The sequence below is a fragment of the Euwallacea similis genome, chromosome 34 (genome assembly GCF_039881205.1).
Source record: "Euwallacea similis isolate ESF13 chromosome 34, ESF131.1, whole genome shotgun sequence".
NCBI lineage: Eukaryota > Metazoa > Arthropoda > Insecta > Coleoptera > Curculionidae > Euwallacea > Euwallacea similis.
In genome coordinates this window covers 1384055-1404506 of record NC_089642.1, presented here as the reverse complement: position 1 = coordinate 1404506, position 20452 = coordinate 1384055, and the positions used below count along the sequence as shown (strand labels likewise).

Sequence of the window (20452 nt, the reverse complement as noted above, 5' to 3'; positions counted from 1 at the left end):
GAAAATATAAAGTGCACAAAAAAATTTTTTTTTCGACAATCATAAATTATTTTAGAACCATTTATGATAAATTATTAAAATTTTATGGACTTAGATATTTTTATACTATACACAAGACGTAATCATCAGTTTTAGCGTTAAGGGGGCGTCACCTTCATGCAACATGTCGCATAAATGTTTCCACAATTTTTTGTAGAAAGTTTTTTTTGCAATTTTTTATTGATAATTATGAAAGCTTAAAAATTTTTCATAAAAAAATTAATTTTAGTAAATAAATTATGCAAAAAAATTATACTTTTTTTTCAATTTTACATTTTAACCAAAAATAACAAAATAGTGATAAACAAACCAAAAAACAAAACATTAAAGGAATTACACATTTCAAAAGGTGTTGACAGTGTCCTCCATTAACTTCACTACATTTTTGCTGAGCCTTATTCAAATACTGTCTTATTCTGTTAAAAATACCCGGTCGAGTAAAATACCTTGTAGTTTCTCAATTATCAATATTCGATACAGACAAGTTGATACCAAATGTCTCATTTTTACATGTACTATCTCCACCCACTTTGTGTCCCTATAATTATGGTACACCCTGTATACTGAGAATTGAAGGAAACAGAGCGACTTGCCGAGTGCAGGCTCACAAAACTCATCGGGATATGATCTGAGCTTTTAATGCAACCTTCGGTTTCCCAAACGAGTGACGCTTAAAACATGAAAAGTGACACTCAAATCATATTAAAAATCATATGGCACCACCATCTAAAGAAGTGCTCAAAGAAATTTAATTTATTTTAATTTATACCTTCAAATAAGAACTTCACAATTTTGCCTCAACATACTGATTTTGTATTTCTTATGGTTTTCGAGATTCCAATGATGAGTAGTGAACTGGAATAATCCTATATTTTATCAAATTAAAAGTTTAATTGGCGTTTTCGCTATTTTAGACACCCATCTCCAAACAGTTTTCACTACAGTAAAATTGGGGCACGATGTTAGTTCCTCCTCTCACTTAAAACAAAGTTTATTTCTGGTGTAGAAAAACAAATAACGGCCATGTCGAGATGTGCGTCCACGCGTGTTTCGGGAACGACAAGTGGTCCATGTTATTCGGATGTTGGAAAGGAGCCAAAGTTGCCTGCTTTCCAGTTGCCATTTTTCCGAATCAAATTCAGAGGTTTGCCAATCACTGACCGGAGTTTGTAGCTTACGTAAGTCGCTCAGGTCCAGAACGTCGAGTAATATTTAGTGCCCCTATCCAGTACTTTTCCAGGATTCAGAGCTTCTTTGGCAAATCGTTGTGTGAATTATAGGTGCTTGTACCACGATTAGTTACCTTACAAATAGTAAGTAGGCTTTAGAGATTGGTTTGGAAAAATGTGTAATGAACATATTTTTAGCGTGTTCCTCAGTCGATGGATTTGTTTACATTGCATTTATATTTTATGCTTTCGTCATAATGCTTGCTTAACATTCATTGTTTGAAGAAATACCTTATATTCTTCACATAATATCTATTACCATCTGCGAATATTATTTTCAATATCATACTCGCTGATTTGCAAACTTTATATAATTACAAAGTGATGTAAAGGCAAGACACCTCAAATGTCGGCGCAAACCAACGCTTAGTCGTTTTTTTTAAGTAAAATAAGTAATAAAATTTTTTTAAATTATAATAATAATCTATTTAATGCAAATTAATAAATAAAAAGTTTATGCTATGTATTCCCCTTATGCACAATGAAGTCAGGGAAATTAGTTGAGAAAAATTTTAAATTTCATTATATGCCGAGCGGTTTTTTAACGGCTGAAAACTTTCAATCTGGCGCGCAAACTTTTATCTCCAAGGCACATCGATTCTCGTATCGAATCGACTGTAAGCTGTATCGATGCAGCCTATATTGTCTTGATCGTTAAGGAATTTAAACGTCCATATTACTGTGAAGTGAAAACACAAGAAACTCTATGATTAAAACTGAAACATCACAGTGCATGTAAATGAAACACCTGCTAGTTATTTTTTTAACAAGAAATTTAGTCCCGCATACTTTAAAATCGCTCTAAAAAATAAAAATTTTAATATTTATTACGTTTTAAAATGAAGAAAAATAACATTTTATTACAACATGCCTCATATTTAACGGATAATACCATCAATAAAAAATCCATGTCTTATTTTAATCCGCAGGGTTTCTTCACCAAAATAAAACTAAAAAGTAAGGCACTAATTTCCTTTACGCAGAAAAAAGTACTTCATATTTTCGGCTTTTTGTTGGCTGCTTCCGACTGGTGCAAGAACAAGAAGTAGAGGTACTCCGGTTATCAAAAACGCATTGGGGAGTTTGGCCACGTGACTTCCATGATAAATATAAAGTACATGTATGTGTATAAATATAATATCTGTACTATTGGAGTGTACTCTAAGAAATAAATACTATTGTGCGTGAATGATGGATTTGTCATCATTCACGCACAATAGCATGTCATTTACGCTCGATGGCATTTTTACACTGCAAGGATAAATAAGCCTTATAATGTGTTTACATATACATGTAAAATCTCTTTACTTATATTTTCTTATAGAGCCGTGAACAAAAATGTGTCATTGTAGACCAAAAATATACAGAGGGCCCAAAAATGACTTAACTAATCAAAAAATAATTTAAAAAATCACATTGATTATGATTTAATGATATCTGGAACGTTTGCAAAGATTGATAACTCCACCGCAATATTATAACTTCACCTTAATAAATACAGGATGTGATCATAGGCTTTTTGCCAAACTTTGTCAGTTTTACCATATTTTATTTGTCGTGCATACTATATTTACTGATTTTTTAAATTATACACTTAGATATGTTAATTTTCTTTTAACTTATATAGTTATAAACATTTCACAATATTTATAAAAAATATTTTTGGTAATTATAAAATAAACACTCATTTGACAGATTATCTATCAAATTTTTCATCAATCACCTATTTACCAAATTTACAAAGTATTGTCCTGCGATTCATTGTTATTTGTAATGTTCACGATCCTTCTAATTCGATTAAAAAACCATTTGTTACATACTCAACTCGTCAATATGATTGACACTAACGAATCTTTCCAATTAAAGCAGTGTGTATTTATATTTTTAAATCAGACATTTATACTTCAACTGCTACTGAGTTTTCTAAATTCAAACACGGATCTGGAGCTAAAGATTAATGGTATAAGTAGGTTAATTCATCTGTTACATTTTATATCCTGAACTACAAATGTTACAATCACTAAAAGCTTTTCACTGTTAGGCAACATCATTTGAGTTTATAGAATCTAAATTAATTAGGGTGAGGGGTACGTCATCGATTTACAAAATCGTACTTTTAATGAGCAAAACAGCTATTTTCTACGAGAAACGTTGAAAAGTCGGAGTTTTTAAAGTTTAAGTATGTAGAAATAGTTACAATGAATACAAAGTAAGTAATGATCCACTGATTGCAACTGATTATTAGAGATAGATACAGAATGAAGATCAACATAAATAACCACAAAAATGAGTCCAAGTCAGTATATGGAGATTCACATGTTGATAATAATATCAAGTTAATTTTATTACTTCATATTCATGGTAGCTACTTTTGCGTAAACGCTAAAAATTCCACATAAACGCTAAAAACTCCAATTTCAAATTTTCTCGCAGAAAGTAATCTTTTTTCCATTCAATTACGTTGTTTATTTTACGATTATTTATACTTAATTAAATTAATAAATCTTTATCTATCTAAAATAATGGTAACCAATGGAAAAACCGCAAGGTGGAATTTGCTTACAAATGTTCATTTTTGTAATTTTCTTACTACAAATTTCGACGTAAACGCTAAAAATTACAAGATTAATTATCGTAATTTACAGACTAATTTTTTTATGAATCTAACAGAATTTTTCTTTCTAAAGCAACATCATGATATCACCCGGTGAAATCGAAGACCCTCAAATTACTAGTGAGCAGCTGCTCTCATTGAAAAGCGATATACGGATTATAGACATGCTGGAGGAACTAGCCACCAAGCATTGTCCTTCTCAATTCCAAGATATCGAAACTGGGGGCAAAATCTCCAAGTCAATCGATAAAGCTCTGGCCTTCAAAGATGAAGGCAAGAAAATGCTGTTGCAAAAGAACTACCTCAAGGCACTGCTGGCGTTCACTCAAAGTATCGCTAATGCAGAGAACAAAACAGAGCTTTTAGGGCTGGCATATGCAGGTAGAGCTGAAGTTCTATTCGAGAAGGGATATTTCAGGGAGGCCCTGCAGGTACGTATTTTTATCTTTGTGGGACCTCTGTTATAAAACAGTGTATTTCCATTAATACTAGCAATGCCCTGCATTACAACTTACTGCATGATGTGAAAAGAAGTCTTTCATATAGAGGTGGCCCATTTTAAATTATTTTAAATACGAGTATCTCGAAAATCATAGCAAATACAGCAATGTTATTTTTTTATAAAATATGTGTAGTTGTGAGGGGAAAAATAGCCGTGTTGGTTTCTTTTTTTAGGACACCCTATGTAATCTCAAAATCGTTAAATCACACACCTTGTATTTAGATTAGCCATGCAATTTTGAGAGTGTTTCGCGTAACGTAGCCCAGGTAACCTCGTTTTGAGATTTTCGAAATCTAGATATTTGAAATATGACATTTTTTGCCTTTTCCACGGTCATAATTTCTGCATGATTTGAGATATGGTTGGATAGCTTTTAATTACTTTCCTATATCAATTTTTTTAAGACAAATCGAAATTTACAATTTGACATGTCAAAGAGGTGTAGAAAGTTTTACGTATGTTCAATTTGCTATTACAATTTGTGGAAATATTTATCAAAATATACAGGATGTCCCAATGAAAGGAAGCCACCTCGAGTATTTCTTACACTTTTGTGTTTGAAAAAAATTCCCGAAACACATTGATTAATTTCTCTTGGAGGACATATTTTGACGTACGCTTGACACCTGAAAGAGCAACTCCTTAGGAGGGGGCGTTAAAACTCCACAAATTTGAACATGGGAAGATAGGTCATGTGACACCTTGTTTTAAAGGTCTTGAAACTCTCTTTACAACAAGCTATGATAAAAATAATTTTGTTAATTTATTTTTGCAAAAGTTTAAATTTTATTTGTCATCGTTAAATTCACCTTTAAAAAACAGATTTCAAAGATTTATTTTAATAAAATGTTTGAATTGACCTTCATTTGTTTCCATACAAGAGTATGAACGCGATTCAAACATTCCACATTCATTTTGTAAAACTTCTGGCGATATTGGCGGCACTCCCAAATTATTTATTGTCATAACTCATCCAAAGATGTTAGCTTTATTTGGTGTACTTTAAAGCTAAGATGTCCCCATAAAAAAAAATTTAAAGGCGTCAAATCAGGGGATCTGGCTGGCTATTTGATAGCTCCTCTACATCCAATTCAATGCTCGGGAAAATTATCGTTTAGAAAACTTCGAACAGGAACTGCACAATGAAGTAAAGCTCCATGCTGTTGAAAAAATAAGTCGTTTTCCAGTAAATTGTCATATCTTTCCATTATTTCAATGATTTGAATATAGATTAAATTTTGCCGTATATTGAGATAAATGGTGCCGTATAAGTTTTCCGCGAGGAAAAATTGACCAACAATATGATTGCCTAATATCCCAGTCCAAACATTGAGTTTTTCAGAATGTTGAATATGCTCTTCTCGCATTTAATGGAGGTTAACTTCGCTCCAATATCGACAGTTGTGCGGATTTACGTCAGCATTCAAGAAAAATTAAGATTCATTCAAAAAACAAATGCTGTATAGTAAATGTCGATTATTGTTTAAGTGGTCTGACATAGTTTTATAAAATTATAGACGTCTGTCAAAATCCTTTTCATTTAATTCATGAACAAGATTTATTTTCTAACTGCTGAATCCAGAAAGGTCTAACAATCCTCAAATGATTTGTGTATTGTCTATTAAAGAAACGTGACTCAAAACACCAACTGAAGTAGCTGTGTTATTGACACCCTGTACTGGATGAAGCTCGAGGTTATGAACAGAACTAGTTTCCCAGAATTTTTCCATTAATGATAATACATACACTCCCTGACAAAATTATGGGCCACCACAATTTTTTACAATTGTTAATTCTAGTAGACAAGACTTTAAAATTATTTTAGGTTTTACAATATTGCAAATAATAAACAAAAAACAACTTTTTAATCCAAATTTATTTTTCGTTCAAATAGAAAAATAAAATTAAATTTCCAGACAGCAAAAATATAGGCCAGCTTTTCTATATCTGCTGATTACCTCTAGTTTTTCTATTTAGTAGTGTGTTCATCCCCAGTTGTCTAATACGTCTACTAATCGGATCGAAGCAATTTAAAATGTTTTTGTATGCATTCTTGTTGAATATTGGCCCACATTTCTATGATTCAAGTCTTAAATTCCTCTATGGAGTTGATCTGTTTTCCATGTGTGTAAACTGCTTGAAAAAGTTCTCCCCAACAATTCTCAATAATGTTTAAATCTGGTGATCGGGCTGGCCAAAGTAAAACTGAAATATTTTTGGCTTTAAACATTTTTTTTACTATTTGCGCTGTGCGAACAGGTGCATTGTGTTGCTGAAAAATGAACCTCCCTTTTGTTAGCTCTTCTCCCCTTTCAACGATCGATTCTTGAATAACTTCTATTTTTTTTTGCGTTTATTTTTGGCGAACAAAATATTAATTCAGTCTTTTCGTCGTACCCTATTCCAATTCAAATCATAATACCTCATCCTCTTAGTTGACGTTTGCTTAAAAATAGTTTTTCCTTACGAAAATCATGAAAATAATATCGATATCCATCAAGACCATTCAAATTAAAACGTTTTTCATGACTGAAAATAACTTGTCTCCATTTCTTTTTCATGTTCAATTGCGAATCGTTTCCTGTTGGTTTTATGGGCTTTTGAAATAGGCTTTTTCTTAAATTTTAATCGCTTTAAATTTTTGGCATTTTGCAAAATGTGTTGGACATTTCTGATGTTTGTTTGTACTTGTTTAGTTTGGTTATAAATTTCCCTTGCAGTAGCTGCAGAGTTGGATGTTTGGTGTAGAATTGTTCTCCATTTCCGGACAGTTGTTGCCATGAGCTTGCCTGTGCTCTTCTTTCGGCCATAATCATCGCTCAACCTAACAAAATTCCTTATATCCTTGCTATTTGGATTTCAAGTTCGAGGAATTTTTGAAATTGTCCAATTTTTTTCGTGTAAAGTTTCAATAACCTTCTTCTCACTCTCCGACAACACTTTTCCTCTTGGCATTGTTTAATTAAATTTAATTTCATTAAATAATAACATAAAGGATTTAATGTTTCAAAATTCGTTTTGAACAAGGTTAAGATTAAAAATCAAGAATGGCCTATGTTTTTATTGCCTGGGAATTTTACTTTATTTTCGTATTTGAACCAGAAATAAATCTGTGTTATTAAAAAGTTATTTTTTGTTTATTATTTGCAATGTTGAAACACCTTAAATAATTTTAAAACGTTTTGTCTACTAGAATTAACAATTGTTAAAAATTGGGTGGCCTATAGTTTTGCCAGGGAGTATATTTGTGTCGAAGAAACTTATCAGAACGATACTGGTTAAACATCCCTGCAGGAACCCTTGTACACTTGCTATTTGAGTAATAGAAATTCACTAATTTCACACGTTCTTGAATTAAATGTTTATGTTCTTGAATAGTATGTTTGCGTTTTAAATCTACCTACAATGAGTAAAATTAGGTCTTACATGGTAGAAAATAGTAAACCCAATAACTTTTTTATTGAAATTGATAAAATCCAATAGCGATAAGACAAATCTAATTTTTGCAAAAACGGCTCATCAAAATGACTTTTATCATAGTCTGTTGTAAAGAGAGTTCTGAGATCTTTAAAACTGGGTGTCACGCGACCTTTTTTCCTCATTCGAATCGGTGGGGCCGTAACATCCTCTCTTAAGGGATTGCTCGTTTAGGGGTCAAGTATACATTAAAACATGTTCCTAAAGAAAAATTAATGGATGTGTTTCAGGAAATTTCTCCAAACATAACAGTATAAAAAATATCCTTGGGAGACTCCTTTTGATTGGGATACCCTGTATAGAGGGCATTTCATTTTAAAAAATGGGAGGTTGTATAATTTTTTCTACTTTCTGATTGTTTAATCGTATCTTTGCGATTTAGAGCCAGCTGTATAAATTTAAATAATCGTAGCATATAAATTTGCTTTTACAAAATTGTGATGCAGACTGGAAACGAATATTTTCTGCCTATATTATATATGGAAGTGTTCTTAGTAAAGTATGCTACTAAGTCCCAACTAGACAATAACTAGGTGCTCTATATTAGATAGCAATTGACCTATTTTAAAGATCATTGAGATTCATCATCACTACAATGAAACAAAAGTGTGCATTACAAAACAGGTGTTGAATTGTGAGGAATACGTGTCGATATAAAGAATTTTTGAACAAGAGTTAAAAACATAAATCAACAATGGTATACGTGGTTGAATTAAAAATAGATACAGCTCTTCAAATTATAAAAAAATAGGACAGTAGTAAAAAAAATTAAATTGATGACAGTTGCGCAAAGGTGAAACGTCGAATAGAAAAAAATTTGCTATGACACAATTTAATCAATTTTCTTTTTTGAAAAAACACAAAATTAAACATTTTAAAACTTCACACACTAAAAATCATATTCCATGTTTGTGAATATCACTTTGCTGCTGTTTCAATTACATACCTTTTTTTCCATTTATCCAAATTTTTATACTTATTGGAAACAATGATTAGAGTACTCGTATGTGATTAAAAAATCATCAGCTTAATTAGTTTCTGATAACCCATACGCTACAAAAGAAAAATAATTACGCCATTGGATTTATGTAAAAAAATCTCTCGGAATCCGTTTACACTTTTTTGAAATCTGGAAAAGTAATTGTTTTATAAGAGAGACGTTTTCAAAATGAATGTTTTCCAATATTACACTGTATACCAACAAAGTGATCCACCCTTAACACAGGATTGTACCTTTAAATTTGTCAGTTTATCCGCACTTCTCAGCACCCTCACAATGGATATCTAGCATGTCTCAAAATTAGATGCAGATGTTTCAGGGGGTGATAATATAATTAAAAAACTTCATAGAAATATAGGCCAGCAAACAGATCCCGAGGGAGGTAGACCTTTGAGAAGATTTCTTAACATTGGTTTTATTATTATAATTGAAACGATTTGTTTGTTAGTTAGGGCCTGTATAGAGTGTTTCGCCTCTAACTTTCTTGTCTGCAACTTTTTCTGCTTTTTGATCACAGTGTTTTACACATGATTTCCTACATTGAAAAAGTGTTCTTTGTAGATTTCGAAAAAAACGCACCATTTTCAAGTAAAATGAATTTTAAAGAGTACCGAACTTCTTGAATTGAAAGGCTTCATATTTGGCAATATAGGATTATATCTAGATTGTTTTAAGGCTAACCTATGTTGATATGAATACATATTTGCCGTACAATCGCAGCAACCCCAGCAATATCTATATCTAATTTGAGAATATCGATTATTATGGAATAATATATTTATAATTATAATATATAATAATTCTTCGTTTGCGTGAAAACTAGTAGAGATCATACTTATTAGTAAACCTAAAATTTGATCTGTATGGAAAACCCTATGATTTGAATTAGTGTAACAATGCATGGCGTTTCTCTTGTGAACATTTATCTTTAAATAAAAAAATTCAGAATTTTTATGAAACATCCTGTATAACAGCCACTATTTTTAAAACATAAATGAAATAAATCCAAATAAAATTAATAAATATATAAATAAATAATTTAAAGAATCGAATCACGCGTTGTCGACTACCCAGTGTAATAAAAATCAAGATGCCAATCTGTTTATACCTTCATTCGTTTCACCAAGAAGTAGCAAGAATTCGTGAAAACTGCATTCTTCTATCTCCACTAATAACCGTGCAAAAACATCTAGAATACCCTTGCACATTTGAGAAAACAATAAAAAAACCAAGGTAAACTTGATTCGAGCAACATTTCTGCGTTTCAGCATTTCTCTTTGAAGTTGTTCTTAACTGAGTAATACAGCATGATTCATGTTAATAGGAGTTCATTGTCTGATGGTCAGCTATGAAAATATTGCAGGATATAGAGCGGGCCTTGCACAACAACTACCCCAAAAATTTGGAAGTCAAGTTGCTGGAAAAAAAACTCAAAGCTGAAGCTAGTCAAAATAACCAACCACCTAGAAAATACTATGAAAACACACCCACACTAAACCAACCGAATCCAAAAATACCATGCGCGAGCAATCACGTGGAAATCCAAAGAGATACGTATGGGGGCCGACACATTGTTGCCACCACTAATATCGAAGCAGGCGAAATAATCGCCATTGAAAGACCATACGTGGTTGCAGTGGGTACAAAACCATCTCAAAGGTTTCTGCACTGCCACGAATGCTTAGAAGTTTGCTACAATTTGATACCATGTCCTGGATGTAGAACAGCTCTGTACTGCAGCGAAAAATGTAGAGATGTAGCTAAAGAATGGTACCATTATAATGAGTGCGATTTATGTCAGTTTGATTTCAATGAGCTATTGAGCGTGAAGACGGTGCTGAAGGGGTTGAAGCAGTTGAGTAATGCGGGGATTCAAGGGCAGCAATTTGATGGAACTATCTATAAATCTGATAGGTAAGGAGGGGAAAATTCTTTTGGTAAAACAATAATGTAAAGGAATATTTTCATATTCCTATACAGGGTGTCTCAGTCATGGGGATCTCGGTAACTATAAAGATATGAGGTAGGTTAAATCGGGGCAAAGATGGGCAATTTGGACTTCAAGAATATGCCGTTTAAAATTTGTAAAATTCTAATTACTTTGAGAGTAATTCGAAAAAAACTGAAGTTTTGGAAAAACATTTTCATATTTTCTTTAGCTTCTTTGGCGAAGTAACTCAAAACTGTTGACACTTCCTCAATGCAACTTTCTTCTTGTACAATGTGATGTCATATTTGAAATCCAACATCTTAAATTTTCAGATTTTTGAATTTGACTTTTTTTCTGATTACGATGAAGTATCACACGTTAAAGTTTAAGTTTGCAGTTTAGTGGAAATATAAAAAAATCCTGTTCCTGCAAGGAGTGCCTTAGAAACAACAAATAAGAAACAAGCAATGAAAGAAAATTGTAAGAGGTGCTCAAAGGTTCATTGTCTACTTCCAAGCACAACTCTATGAGTCTTCTTAAATTCTACCTTAATCTTTATACGTTCCTTCGTATTTAGGCCCTTAAAGTTGTGATGTGCTTTCTTCGAAGCTCATATCGGCGGGTACAGATTTATCAAGGAGATCTTTTGTAGCTCCCCATAATCTAATGGGGAAAGACCTGGCCAATGTATGCCTTCATTGTTTGAAATGATTATCTGGAAATATTTCAAAGAAATGATCATCCACTTTCATAGCGTTTTGCGGTAGAGCACCATCTTGTTGGACCCAAAGTTTTAAGCGGTTGAGGTAAATATTGTTATCAATGTATAATAATTCGTAAGGCAGATCCTTAGAAAGTGCAAACACATCTCTGCCAAGAAATAGAAAATAAACTTGAGTCGGTTATTTCTAAATACCGCTGTAGATATGTTTACGAAGAAACGTACATTTCGATGCGAAGTGTAATAAATTTCTGGCATAAGTCGTTTTGCTTCACTTGAAAAAGGCATTTTTTAAATACATTTAACTAATCTTGTAAACGCAGGTGGTGTTACGTGAAATTAGGTTGAACTGTCGCAAATGTGTTTAATAAACAAATTATTTTCAAAATTTAGTTTTAAACAAGTTATTTCACAAGCATTATTTGCAAAAACAGGATTTTTGATATTTGCACCAAACTGCAAACCTGAACTTTAACATATGATGTATTATCGTAATTAGATGGTATCTGATGATGGAACCCATAAGAAAAATAAAGTTAATCATTGTTGTTGAAAATCGATATCTTGTATTTAAAATATGATATCGCTTCGTTGTAAAAGCGGAAAAAGTGCACTCGTGAAATGTTAATAATTTCAAATTACTTCGACAAATAGTTGAGGAAGGAATAAAAACCTTTTACCAAAATTTCAGTTCTTTTGGAATACCCTCGAAAACCTTCGGAATTTTTCAAATTTTGAAACGACATATTTTTGAACTGCAAATTTCGCAATTTAGCCCCAATTTATCGACGATCTTTTATAGGCATTAAGGTCCTCAAGGTTGGATCCCAGAAACGGACACTTTGTCTAACCAATAGCAGATAGTTTCCTCATTTAACAAAAAATTCATGAATAACCCATGTTTAAATTAAATTCATAAATCTACTAACACGACCCTCAGAATACAAATTGTTGATACCATTTCCAGATGTACAGTGACGGAAAAAAATTTGCATACAAACACCAGAAATTGTTTTAACTCTAATATTTTATTCAAATATTTGAAAACAAATCAAAATTACCGTTATTTTTTAATTTTATGTTGAATTGACTAGATACATAATTATGCAAATAAATCTTACTTATCTAAAAGGTTTAAATTTTATTAACCAAAATTGAGCAGAAATGAAATTATCAACAAGGAAAAAGTTTGCATACAAAAAAACATATTTTTTTAGAAAAATGTAATCATTTTCAGTACAGAGTTGGATCACCTTTTAATCTGGTTATTTCTCGTAACCTATTCGGCACTAAGTGGACCAACTTACTTCTTTCGTCGCGAGTGATTTTGGACTATTCTTCTACTAATTTGTCTTTAAACATAACTTTAGAAGTTATTTGGTGTTGGCGAACTTTTCTGTCCAGTAACTCGCACAAATGTTCTATTGGGATTTAGATCTGGGGATTGAGGGGGAGTATGTAACTGCTTAGGAGTGTTACAGAGTAAATAAAGACCTTGGCACAAGAACCGGGTAACTCCAATTTTTAAAAAATTTTAGAAAATTAAAAATACTTCGCTATTTTAGAATGATGTTTTATAAAATAAAAATAAGAACACAGTTACTTGTAATATCATTTAGTGGTTTGGACAACGAAAATTTGTGCGTATAGTCACCCCATGATGACGAAAAATGATTTTGAAAATTTGGACTTGCCTGTTTCTTGCACCAAAGGTGGCATCTAACTATAAAAACATCCAGTTGATTTACGAATGTTATTTATTAAATAATGACAAAAAACAAGTTTTTTGTTTAAATAAATGAAGAATCGGTTTCATATCCCTTATTCGTTTCTTCCTCGGCCTCTTCATCTGTATCATATTCGATACTTGGCTATTCTGGTAGTTCTCCAAAAACGGTTTTATAGTAACTTTGATAAGCCGCTGGAACATATTTTTCCACAAGGTTTTTTCAGTCTTTTATCTTCATTTCCTTCAGCGGTAAGGGATTATTGTTGTTGGCCTTTAAATTTTTACGTAGATTCCTGTCTCACTGCTCCTCATTCTGTTGGCGTTTCCCACCTCTATTTATGTACTCTCGACCTTCCGACCATTTCCTAATACACAATTTCACCTTTTCATGTGGAACAATAACCTTCATAACCCGCGTACCTCTACTAGTGGATGGTTGATCGAGTTCGGGCCCATATTCATTCCCTAAACTTTGGTACGGTTCCGATTCTTCATCAGAAATATCTATATTTGTACAGACTCTTCAAATTGCAATATATCAGGTTTTAAAGCACTTCTATATAGTAAAAACGATATATTTGCGACTAGTGCATGCCTAATGCACGATTAACCAGTTCCCACCTGTTGTAAGTCTTTTTGTGTAATAACTCCGTTAAAATACGGTGGATATGCCTGATTTTTACACCAAAAGATACGCAACATTGATTATAGTATAGTGGCATTGAAAACTAATTAATTAAAAAATATGGATTTGCCCGGTTCTTGCACCAAAGTCTTCAAATATTCTTTGTTTGAAGAATGTTTTGGGTCGTTATCTTGATGAAAAATATAATTTCCTTCTAAACTCAGCTTTTCTGCTGAAGATCTCAATTTTCTTTTCAAAATATTTAAATAAACGAAACGATCCATAGTACAATCAATGAATTCCAATTCCCCAACTTCATTTGCTGCCATAGACCCCCATATTATTACATTGCAACCACCGTGCTTTACAGTTGATTTTAAATGTTTTGGGTTCATTTCCGTATTTGGTTTTCTCCATATAATACACCTTCCATCTGAGTCCCAAATATTAAATTTACTTTCGTCCGTTCAAATTATCCGTTCCCAAAATTCTAACTTACTAATATGCATATTTGCAAATGCCCATCTTTTTTTTTTAATTCACGTCAGACTAGTACAGTTTTTTCCTAATGATACACCCTCTATACCTGTTGTTTTTAAATAAATTTTGAACGATTTTAGAACGAACTGTGCACCAAGGTCTTTGTTTACTCTGTAACATTCCTAAGCAGTTACATACTCCTCCCCAATCCCCAGATCTAAACCCATAGAACATTTGTGCGAGTTACTGGACAGAAAAGTTCGCCAACACCAAATAACTTCTAAAGTTATATTTAAAGACAAGTCAGTAGAAGAATGGTCCAAAATCACTCGCGACGAAAGAAGTAAGTTGGTCCACTTAGTGCCGAATAGGTTACGAGAAATAACCAGATTAAAGGGCGATCCAACTCGGTATTGAAAATGATCACATTTTTCTAAAAAAATATGTTCTTTTGTACGCAAACTTTTTTCTTCTTGATAATTTAATTTCTGCTCAATTTTGATTAATAAAATTTAAACATTTTAGATAAGTAAGATTTATTTGCATAATTATGTATCTAGTCAATTCAACATAAAATGCCATAATGCTAATTTTGATTTGTTTTCAAATATTTGAATAAAATGTTAGAGTTAAAACAATTTTTGGTGCAAACTTTTTTTCGCCACTGTAATTCAGAAATCGTTGTTTGAATTTCAAAAATATTACTTTAATTCAGAAATTATCATTCATATTTTAGAAAGTATAATTGTAGATTTCAGAAGGGTCATCATAATTTATATTTTAAATTAATTATTGGGATTTTGGAAACCATCAGTGAAATTTAAGAATTGTCACGTGAATTTCAGAATATTAATTGTCTACATAAGCCGTCTTAGATTGGAAACAGTCTGCTACGTAAATTTTGTGTTTTTCACGATAATTAACACATTTTTTTGTCGAAACTGACCCATTCATTTATTTTTTAATCTTTTTTGCCTCAGATACGAAGAAATCCAAGAACTCCAAGCCAATAAAGAAAAGCGAGCTGTACGTGATCTCTTTGAAGCAGCAAATGAGGCCTGCATAATTCACCACTTCCTCACTAAATACTCGGACTTCTTCTCCAAGCACGAGATATCAGGAGAACGGCTCAAAGAGCTTCTGTTCCACCATTATTTCAACACTACCTTGAATAAACTGACAGTTGAGAAAACTAAGAAGAACTCCTTGGATACTGAATTCCATGAAGTAGCTGATGCTATTTATGCTTTTTCTAGTCTGTTAAACCACCATTGCTACGGAAATGTTACTGCCTCGTTTTATGGATCCACCATAGTTTTGAGAGCAGCCAGGAATATTAAGAGTGGCGAATCATGTTGCTTAACCTACAGGTTAGTACCTATGTGATGACATGTAAAAGGTAAAGAAAATATTTTTCGTTGTGATGTGAAGTATTGCAGTTATCATCGAAGTAAGAGAGAAACTATTTTTGCAATATTATATCCGATTTTTATGAGATGACTGTTGAAGAGAACAACAATGTAACAACTACAGTCAGTCAAAGTGAAACTCGTACACCTATAAATTTTTACGAAAACTGCAAGACTATGTTCAAAACGAACGATTTAAAATTTTTTTATTGTATTTGATAAAGAATTTATAAATAAATATAATAATTCAAGAAATTTTATAAAAAGCAAACATTTATAATGTTATTTTACAAAATTCTTCGGATATGCTTTCCTTGATAGTCAAAGTTAAACTCGTACAGTGTTTATTGTGTTCTTCTAGCAGGTCCCAGAATAAAAATTTAAGTTTGTAAGTATTTTAATAAACTTAATAATTTTTTCTAAGTCTACTTTACCTATTTAGAACCTAAATTATACAAGAATGGGACGCCAACTTGGGCAAGTAAGTGTCGCTGAAAGAGAATTAATAATTTATCACTTGTATGCGGGAAAATCATATCGCCAAATAGGAAAAATTGTGTATAGATCTTACTCAACTGTTCAAAGTATCGTCGATCGTTTTTTATATAAACACAGAATACAAAACAAAGCCCACAAAAGTTCCAAAAAGATTTTTAATGACTATGATGAGAGATGGATTTTACGTAATTACTGAAAATCCTAAAATATCTGCTCCGAAGTTAACGAAATTGATGCAGAAGTATTTACACAAGAGTGTGAACCCCCAAACAGTGCGAAATCTTTTAATTAAACCTAATATGCATGGTAGAATGCCCAGAAAAAAAACATGGGTTAGTAAGAAAAATCGTACTGTACGATTAGCATTTGTTAAAGCCTATGAAAATAATGATTTTTCCTTTTGGAAAAACGTGCTTTTCACCGATGAAAGCAAATTTAATATCTTCGGGTCTGATGGGCAAAACAGGGTGTGGCGAAAACCAAACGAAGCCTTACAACAAAAAAATTATGCGCGACTGTTAAGCATGAAGGCGGATCAATCATGGTTTGGGGCTGCGTGTCAGCAAATGGACCTGGCAGTTTACATTTCATCGATTGAATAATGGACCAAAATATGTATTTACAAATATTAAAAGATAATGTTAAACAAAGTGCCGACAAGTTACAGATTAACAGGACATTTCATTTCTACTAAGATAATGATCCGAAATATAAAGCTCACAAAATTTGGACCTGGTTTTTATATAATTGTCCTAAGGCCATAGAAACACCTCCTCAGAGTCCTGACTTGAATGTCATAGAAAACTTATGGAGTCAACTAAAAGTTGGCATAAGAATTCATGAGATTTCTAATAAAGAACAGTTAAAAACGGCACTCAAGGAAAAATGGACCAAAATAATACCTGAATTTTGCAAAAAATTGGTCAAATTTATGCCGAATAGATTAAAGGAAGTAAGAAGAAACAAGGGCTTTCCCATAAAATATTAAATAGATGGGTGTTTATTGAAATGTATGCTCATTTTGTTAGTGTACGAGTTTAACTTTGACCATCAATAAAAGCATATAATGAGAATTTTGTCAAATAACATTACAATTTTTTTAAATTTTATAAATTTTCTCAATTGTTATGTTAATTTATAAATTGTTCATCAAATACAATCTATTTTTTCATTTGAAACCACCTAATTTGAACACTTTTTTACAGTTTTAATACAAATTTTTAGGTGTACGAGTTTCACTTTGACTGACTGTATGTAGGCTTTGTAGATACAAAAGTTTTTTTTATGTATACATTTTCAGACATCCCCTTATATAGCACGTCGTTCCCAGTAGCGTAGTTCATTTTTCTGCAACAAATGGTTTAACGAAAATTCACTAAACCATTTTTCTTTTGAGGAGCTTTTTCTAATAAAACTACAAGTGCCTATCTATATTATTAGATATTTTGAAAAAAAAACATAAAGACTGTTTTTTGTTTCTATAACTAATCTATACGGTAAAGAAAATAAGACGCCTCTGATGACCACACGTGCCCTACGAATTTTGCGTCACCTTCAATATACGTTCCTTAAAAATCAGACCATAATATTGCGAAACCAGTTTTTCTCTTCAACTTAAATAATAACTGAAACACTTCACGTTTACCGGATGGTGCGTTAATGCGTTGCCTGTATCATATTTAAAGCAAAAAGTGTCTGCCTGACTCCACGTTCGAATTCCAGTATTGCAACCTGTAGTATTCTACAAGTCCAAACAAACTGTGAGGTTGACTAAAGACGCTATTTTTTAAGCCTAAACTTTTAGATTCCAAGGTATTGCATGCCCTATGCATTCGTATTACATGATACTACGTCCCCCTGTCTTTATTTGTCTTCCATAGTTAAATTCTGATGGTAATTCTAGAAATAGAGAGTGTCTCGAAAAAAAGGTTAATCCGCTAACCACAGATTCCTTGAAAATAAGGAAGATTGAATGATAACAAATTGAATTTCTGTTTCTCAAAATTAGATAAACACGTAGTTGTTAAAATTACATTTCGAGTATCTTTTTTCCTCATAGCTGTTATAATTTTTGAGATACACACAATTAACTTGAAATTTATATATAAATAAACTTCTCAGCTGTTTCTCGTTAGTCTAATTTTTCAATTATCTACTGGAAAATTTTTTTGTGGGGTCAAGTTCCCCTTTTTCCACACCAATTAGTTTACGTTGTATGTCAATAGTATTTGTAAAAGCGTTTTTAACTCTTGCATTTTTTTCTTATCTATTGGTACCGTTTTCTAGTTATTTGCAAAAGTATCTACAAATGCACATGATTTTCCAATAAAAAAAGCGTATATTTCATGTTCCCATTTAAATTTCCAGATACATTGGTAAAAATAGGGTTTTCAAACACTTTTGCAAATACCCGCAAAACAGTAATAACAAATAGAGAAAAACGCAAAAAACGATTAATTGAACATGAGATTCAAATATTAACAAATGGAGAGCCATTGAGGTACCACGAAAGTTTCATACGGATGAAGAGAACCTGACCCTCTCAAAAATAAAATATCGCCCTGTAGATTTAGACAGTCAATTGAGAAATCCGTCTGTGTAAACTCCAAAGAATGTAGGATGGTCCTAAAAACTATAGGAGCCATAAGCAAAAAAATTGAAATTGAGTGTTAACACCCCGTATATCTTAATTTAAATTAATTTATATTTCTTTGTGGTCAAATAATTTGTGATTAACTGATTGTCTTCCTTTTTCAGGAAACGTTCATAGGGTTTTCTGGCATTATCTCTAACGGATATCTTGAAATTTAATAGTATCTTATCCGTAAGAGTCATGTGCTTTGATTGTTTAGGTAGTCCACACATTGTTCCATTTAAAAATCATTAAAGATAATGCCCTAAAACTGTATAAAAGACACATCTAATAGAATATTAATGTATCTACTATAATATTAATATACTAGGTGTTTCATTGAAAAAACAGTATTTTTCAGCTAATTTGCGATACTTGCCTGTATTATTGGATTAAACATTCTGATAGTTCAGGAAAAATACTTAAACATTGGTAATTTAAAATTTTTTCTAACTTTTAATTGTGTTAAAGATGGCCCAAAATATGCAGAAAAACGTTGTACGTACATTTGTTTGCTTAATTAACATTGTTTGGGAAATAAGTACCTAAGAAGAAACTCTCGACTTTGTACATTTATAATCTACAAGTTAAAAATTTTGTAATACACTATAGTATTTTGTTTTGACTTTTTGCAGAAATTACAATTTTGCTGAATATCCAAAATTGGTGAGGTCCCATCAATTGTGGAGGTTTTATCAATTCACCTGTACTTGTGAGGCATGTGAAAATAATTGGCCAATTTTTGATTGTCTCAATTCTGGTGATGTAGAAAAGTATCAGAAATTGGCTGATCAAGTGAAAACGGCCCTGAAACAACCTGGCGAAGATCTTAGTGGGATTATGAAAGCCGTGACCAACAAAGTGAAAGGGTTTTCTCAGGCAGAGCCCACCAAAGTTGACATTAATATTAAAAGGATATTTTGCAATCTGTTCAAGTATTCTGGAAATAAAATTTCTGAGTTTTAGAAATGATTTATGCCTTTTTTTAAATTCCTTATGTTATATGCCTAACTCGAATGTATTTTTATAGGAAATAGTTCACTTTTTCTTAGATATTTAACTACGTTGCTTTCTACAGCCAAGATTTGATAGTTTTATGGGGTACCATAGTTATCTTTGAAGTTAGAGACATAGTTTTTGAAATTATGTGCTTAACTTTTATGAAATGAAAGTCGACGCCTACAGAAAAGTCATTTTTTTCTTCTTTCGCAGGTATAGGACGTTTTTAACAAGTCTGCTTTTCGCCACCTGCTCATTTCATTTATCTGACAACATATAGATAAAGTAAAATCGCGTTCTGATAGAGTTTTCGCTATAAAATCCAGTGGCACAGTTCATTTTTTCCAACACCATTTTGTTTCTGTCTTCTAATTATAATTATCAGCATGAATTTTAATGAGGCACTCTATATATGTTTTTAAAAATACGCTGCATCTATGAAACCGACATGGCGACCACTTTTTTTTTAGTTAATATTCCGTTTCATTTAAATAATAACTACCTCGTAAAATTACCGTATCTGAGAGACTGTTTATATTAAACAGTTTAAAAGATACATATTTAACTT

The 20452-nt window shown here is 32.0% G+C and overlaps 1 protein-coding gene across 1 annotated transcript; it reads left to right on the top strand.

Annotated features, from left to right (window-relative positions):
* Positions 1–1131: 1131 nt before the first annotated feature.
* Positions 1132–19854, top strand: LOC136418376 (SET and MYND domain-containing protein 4-like). Its single transcript, XM_066404421.1, has 5 exons — positions 1132–1352; positions 3956–4313; positions 10225–10775; positions 15327–15716; positions 19521–19854. The coding sequence occupies exons 2-5, from the start codon at positions 3963–3965 to the stop codon at positions 19849–19851; spliced, it is 1623 nt and encodes a 540-aa protein (XP_066260518.1). The 5' UTR covers positions 1132–1352; positions 3956–3962; the 3' UTR covers positions 19852–19854.
* The last annotated feature ends 598 nt before the right edge of the window (positions 19855–20452 follow it).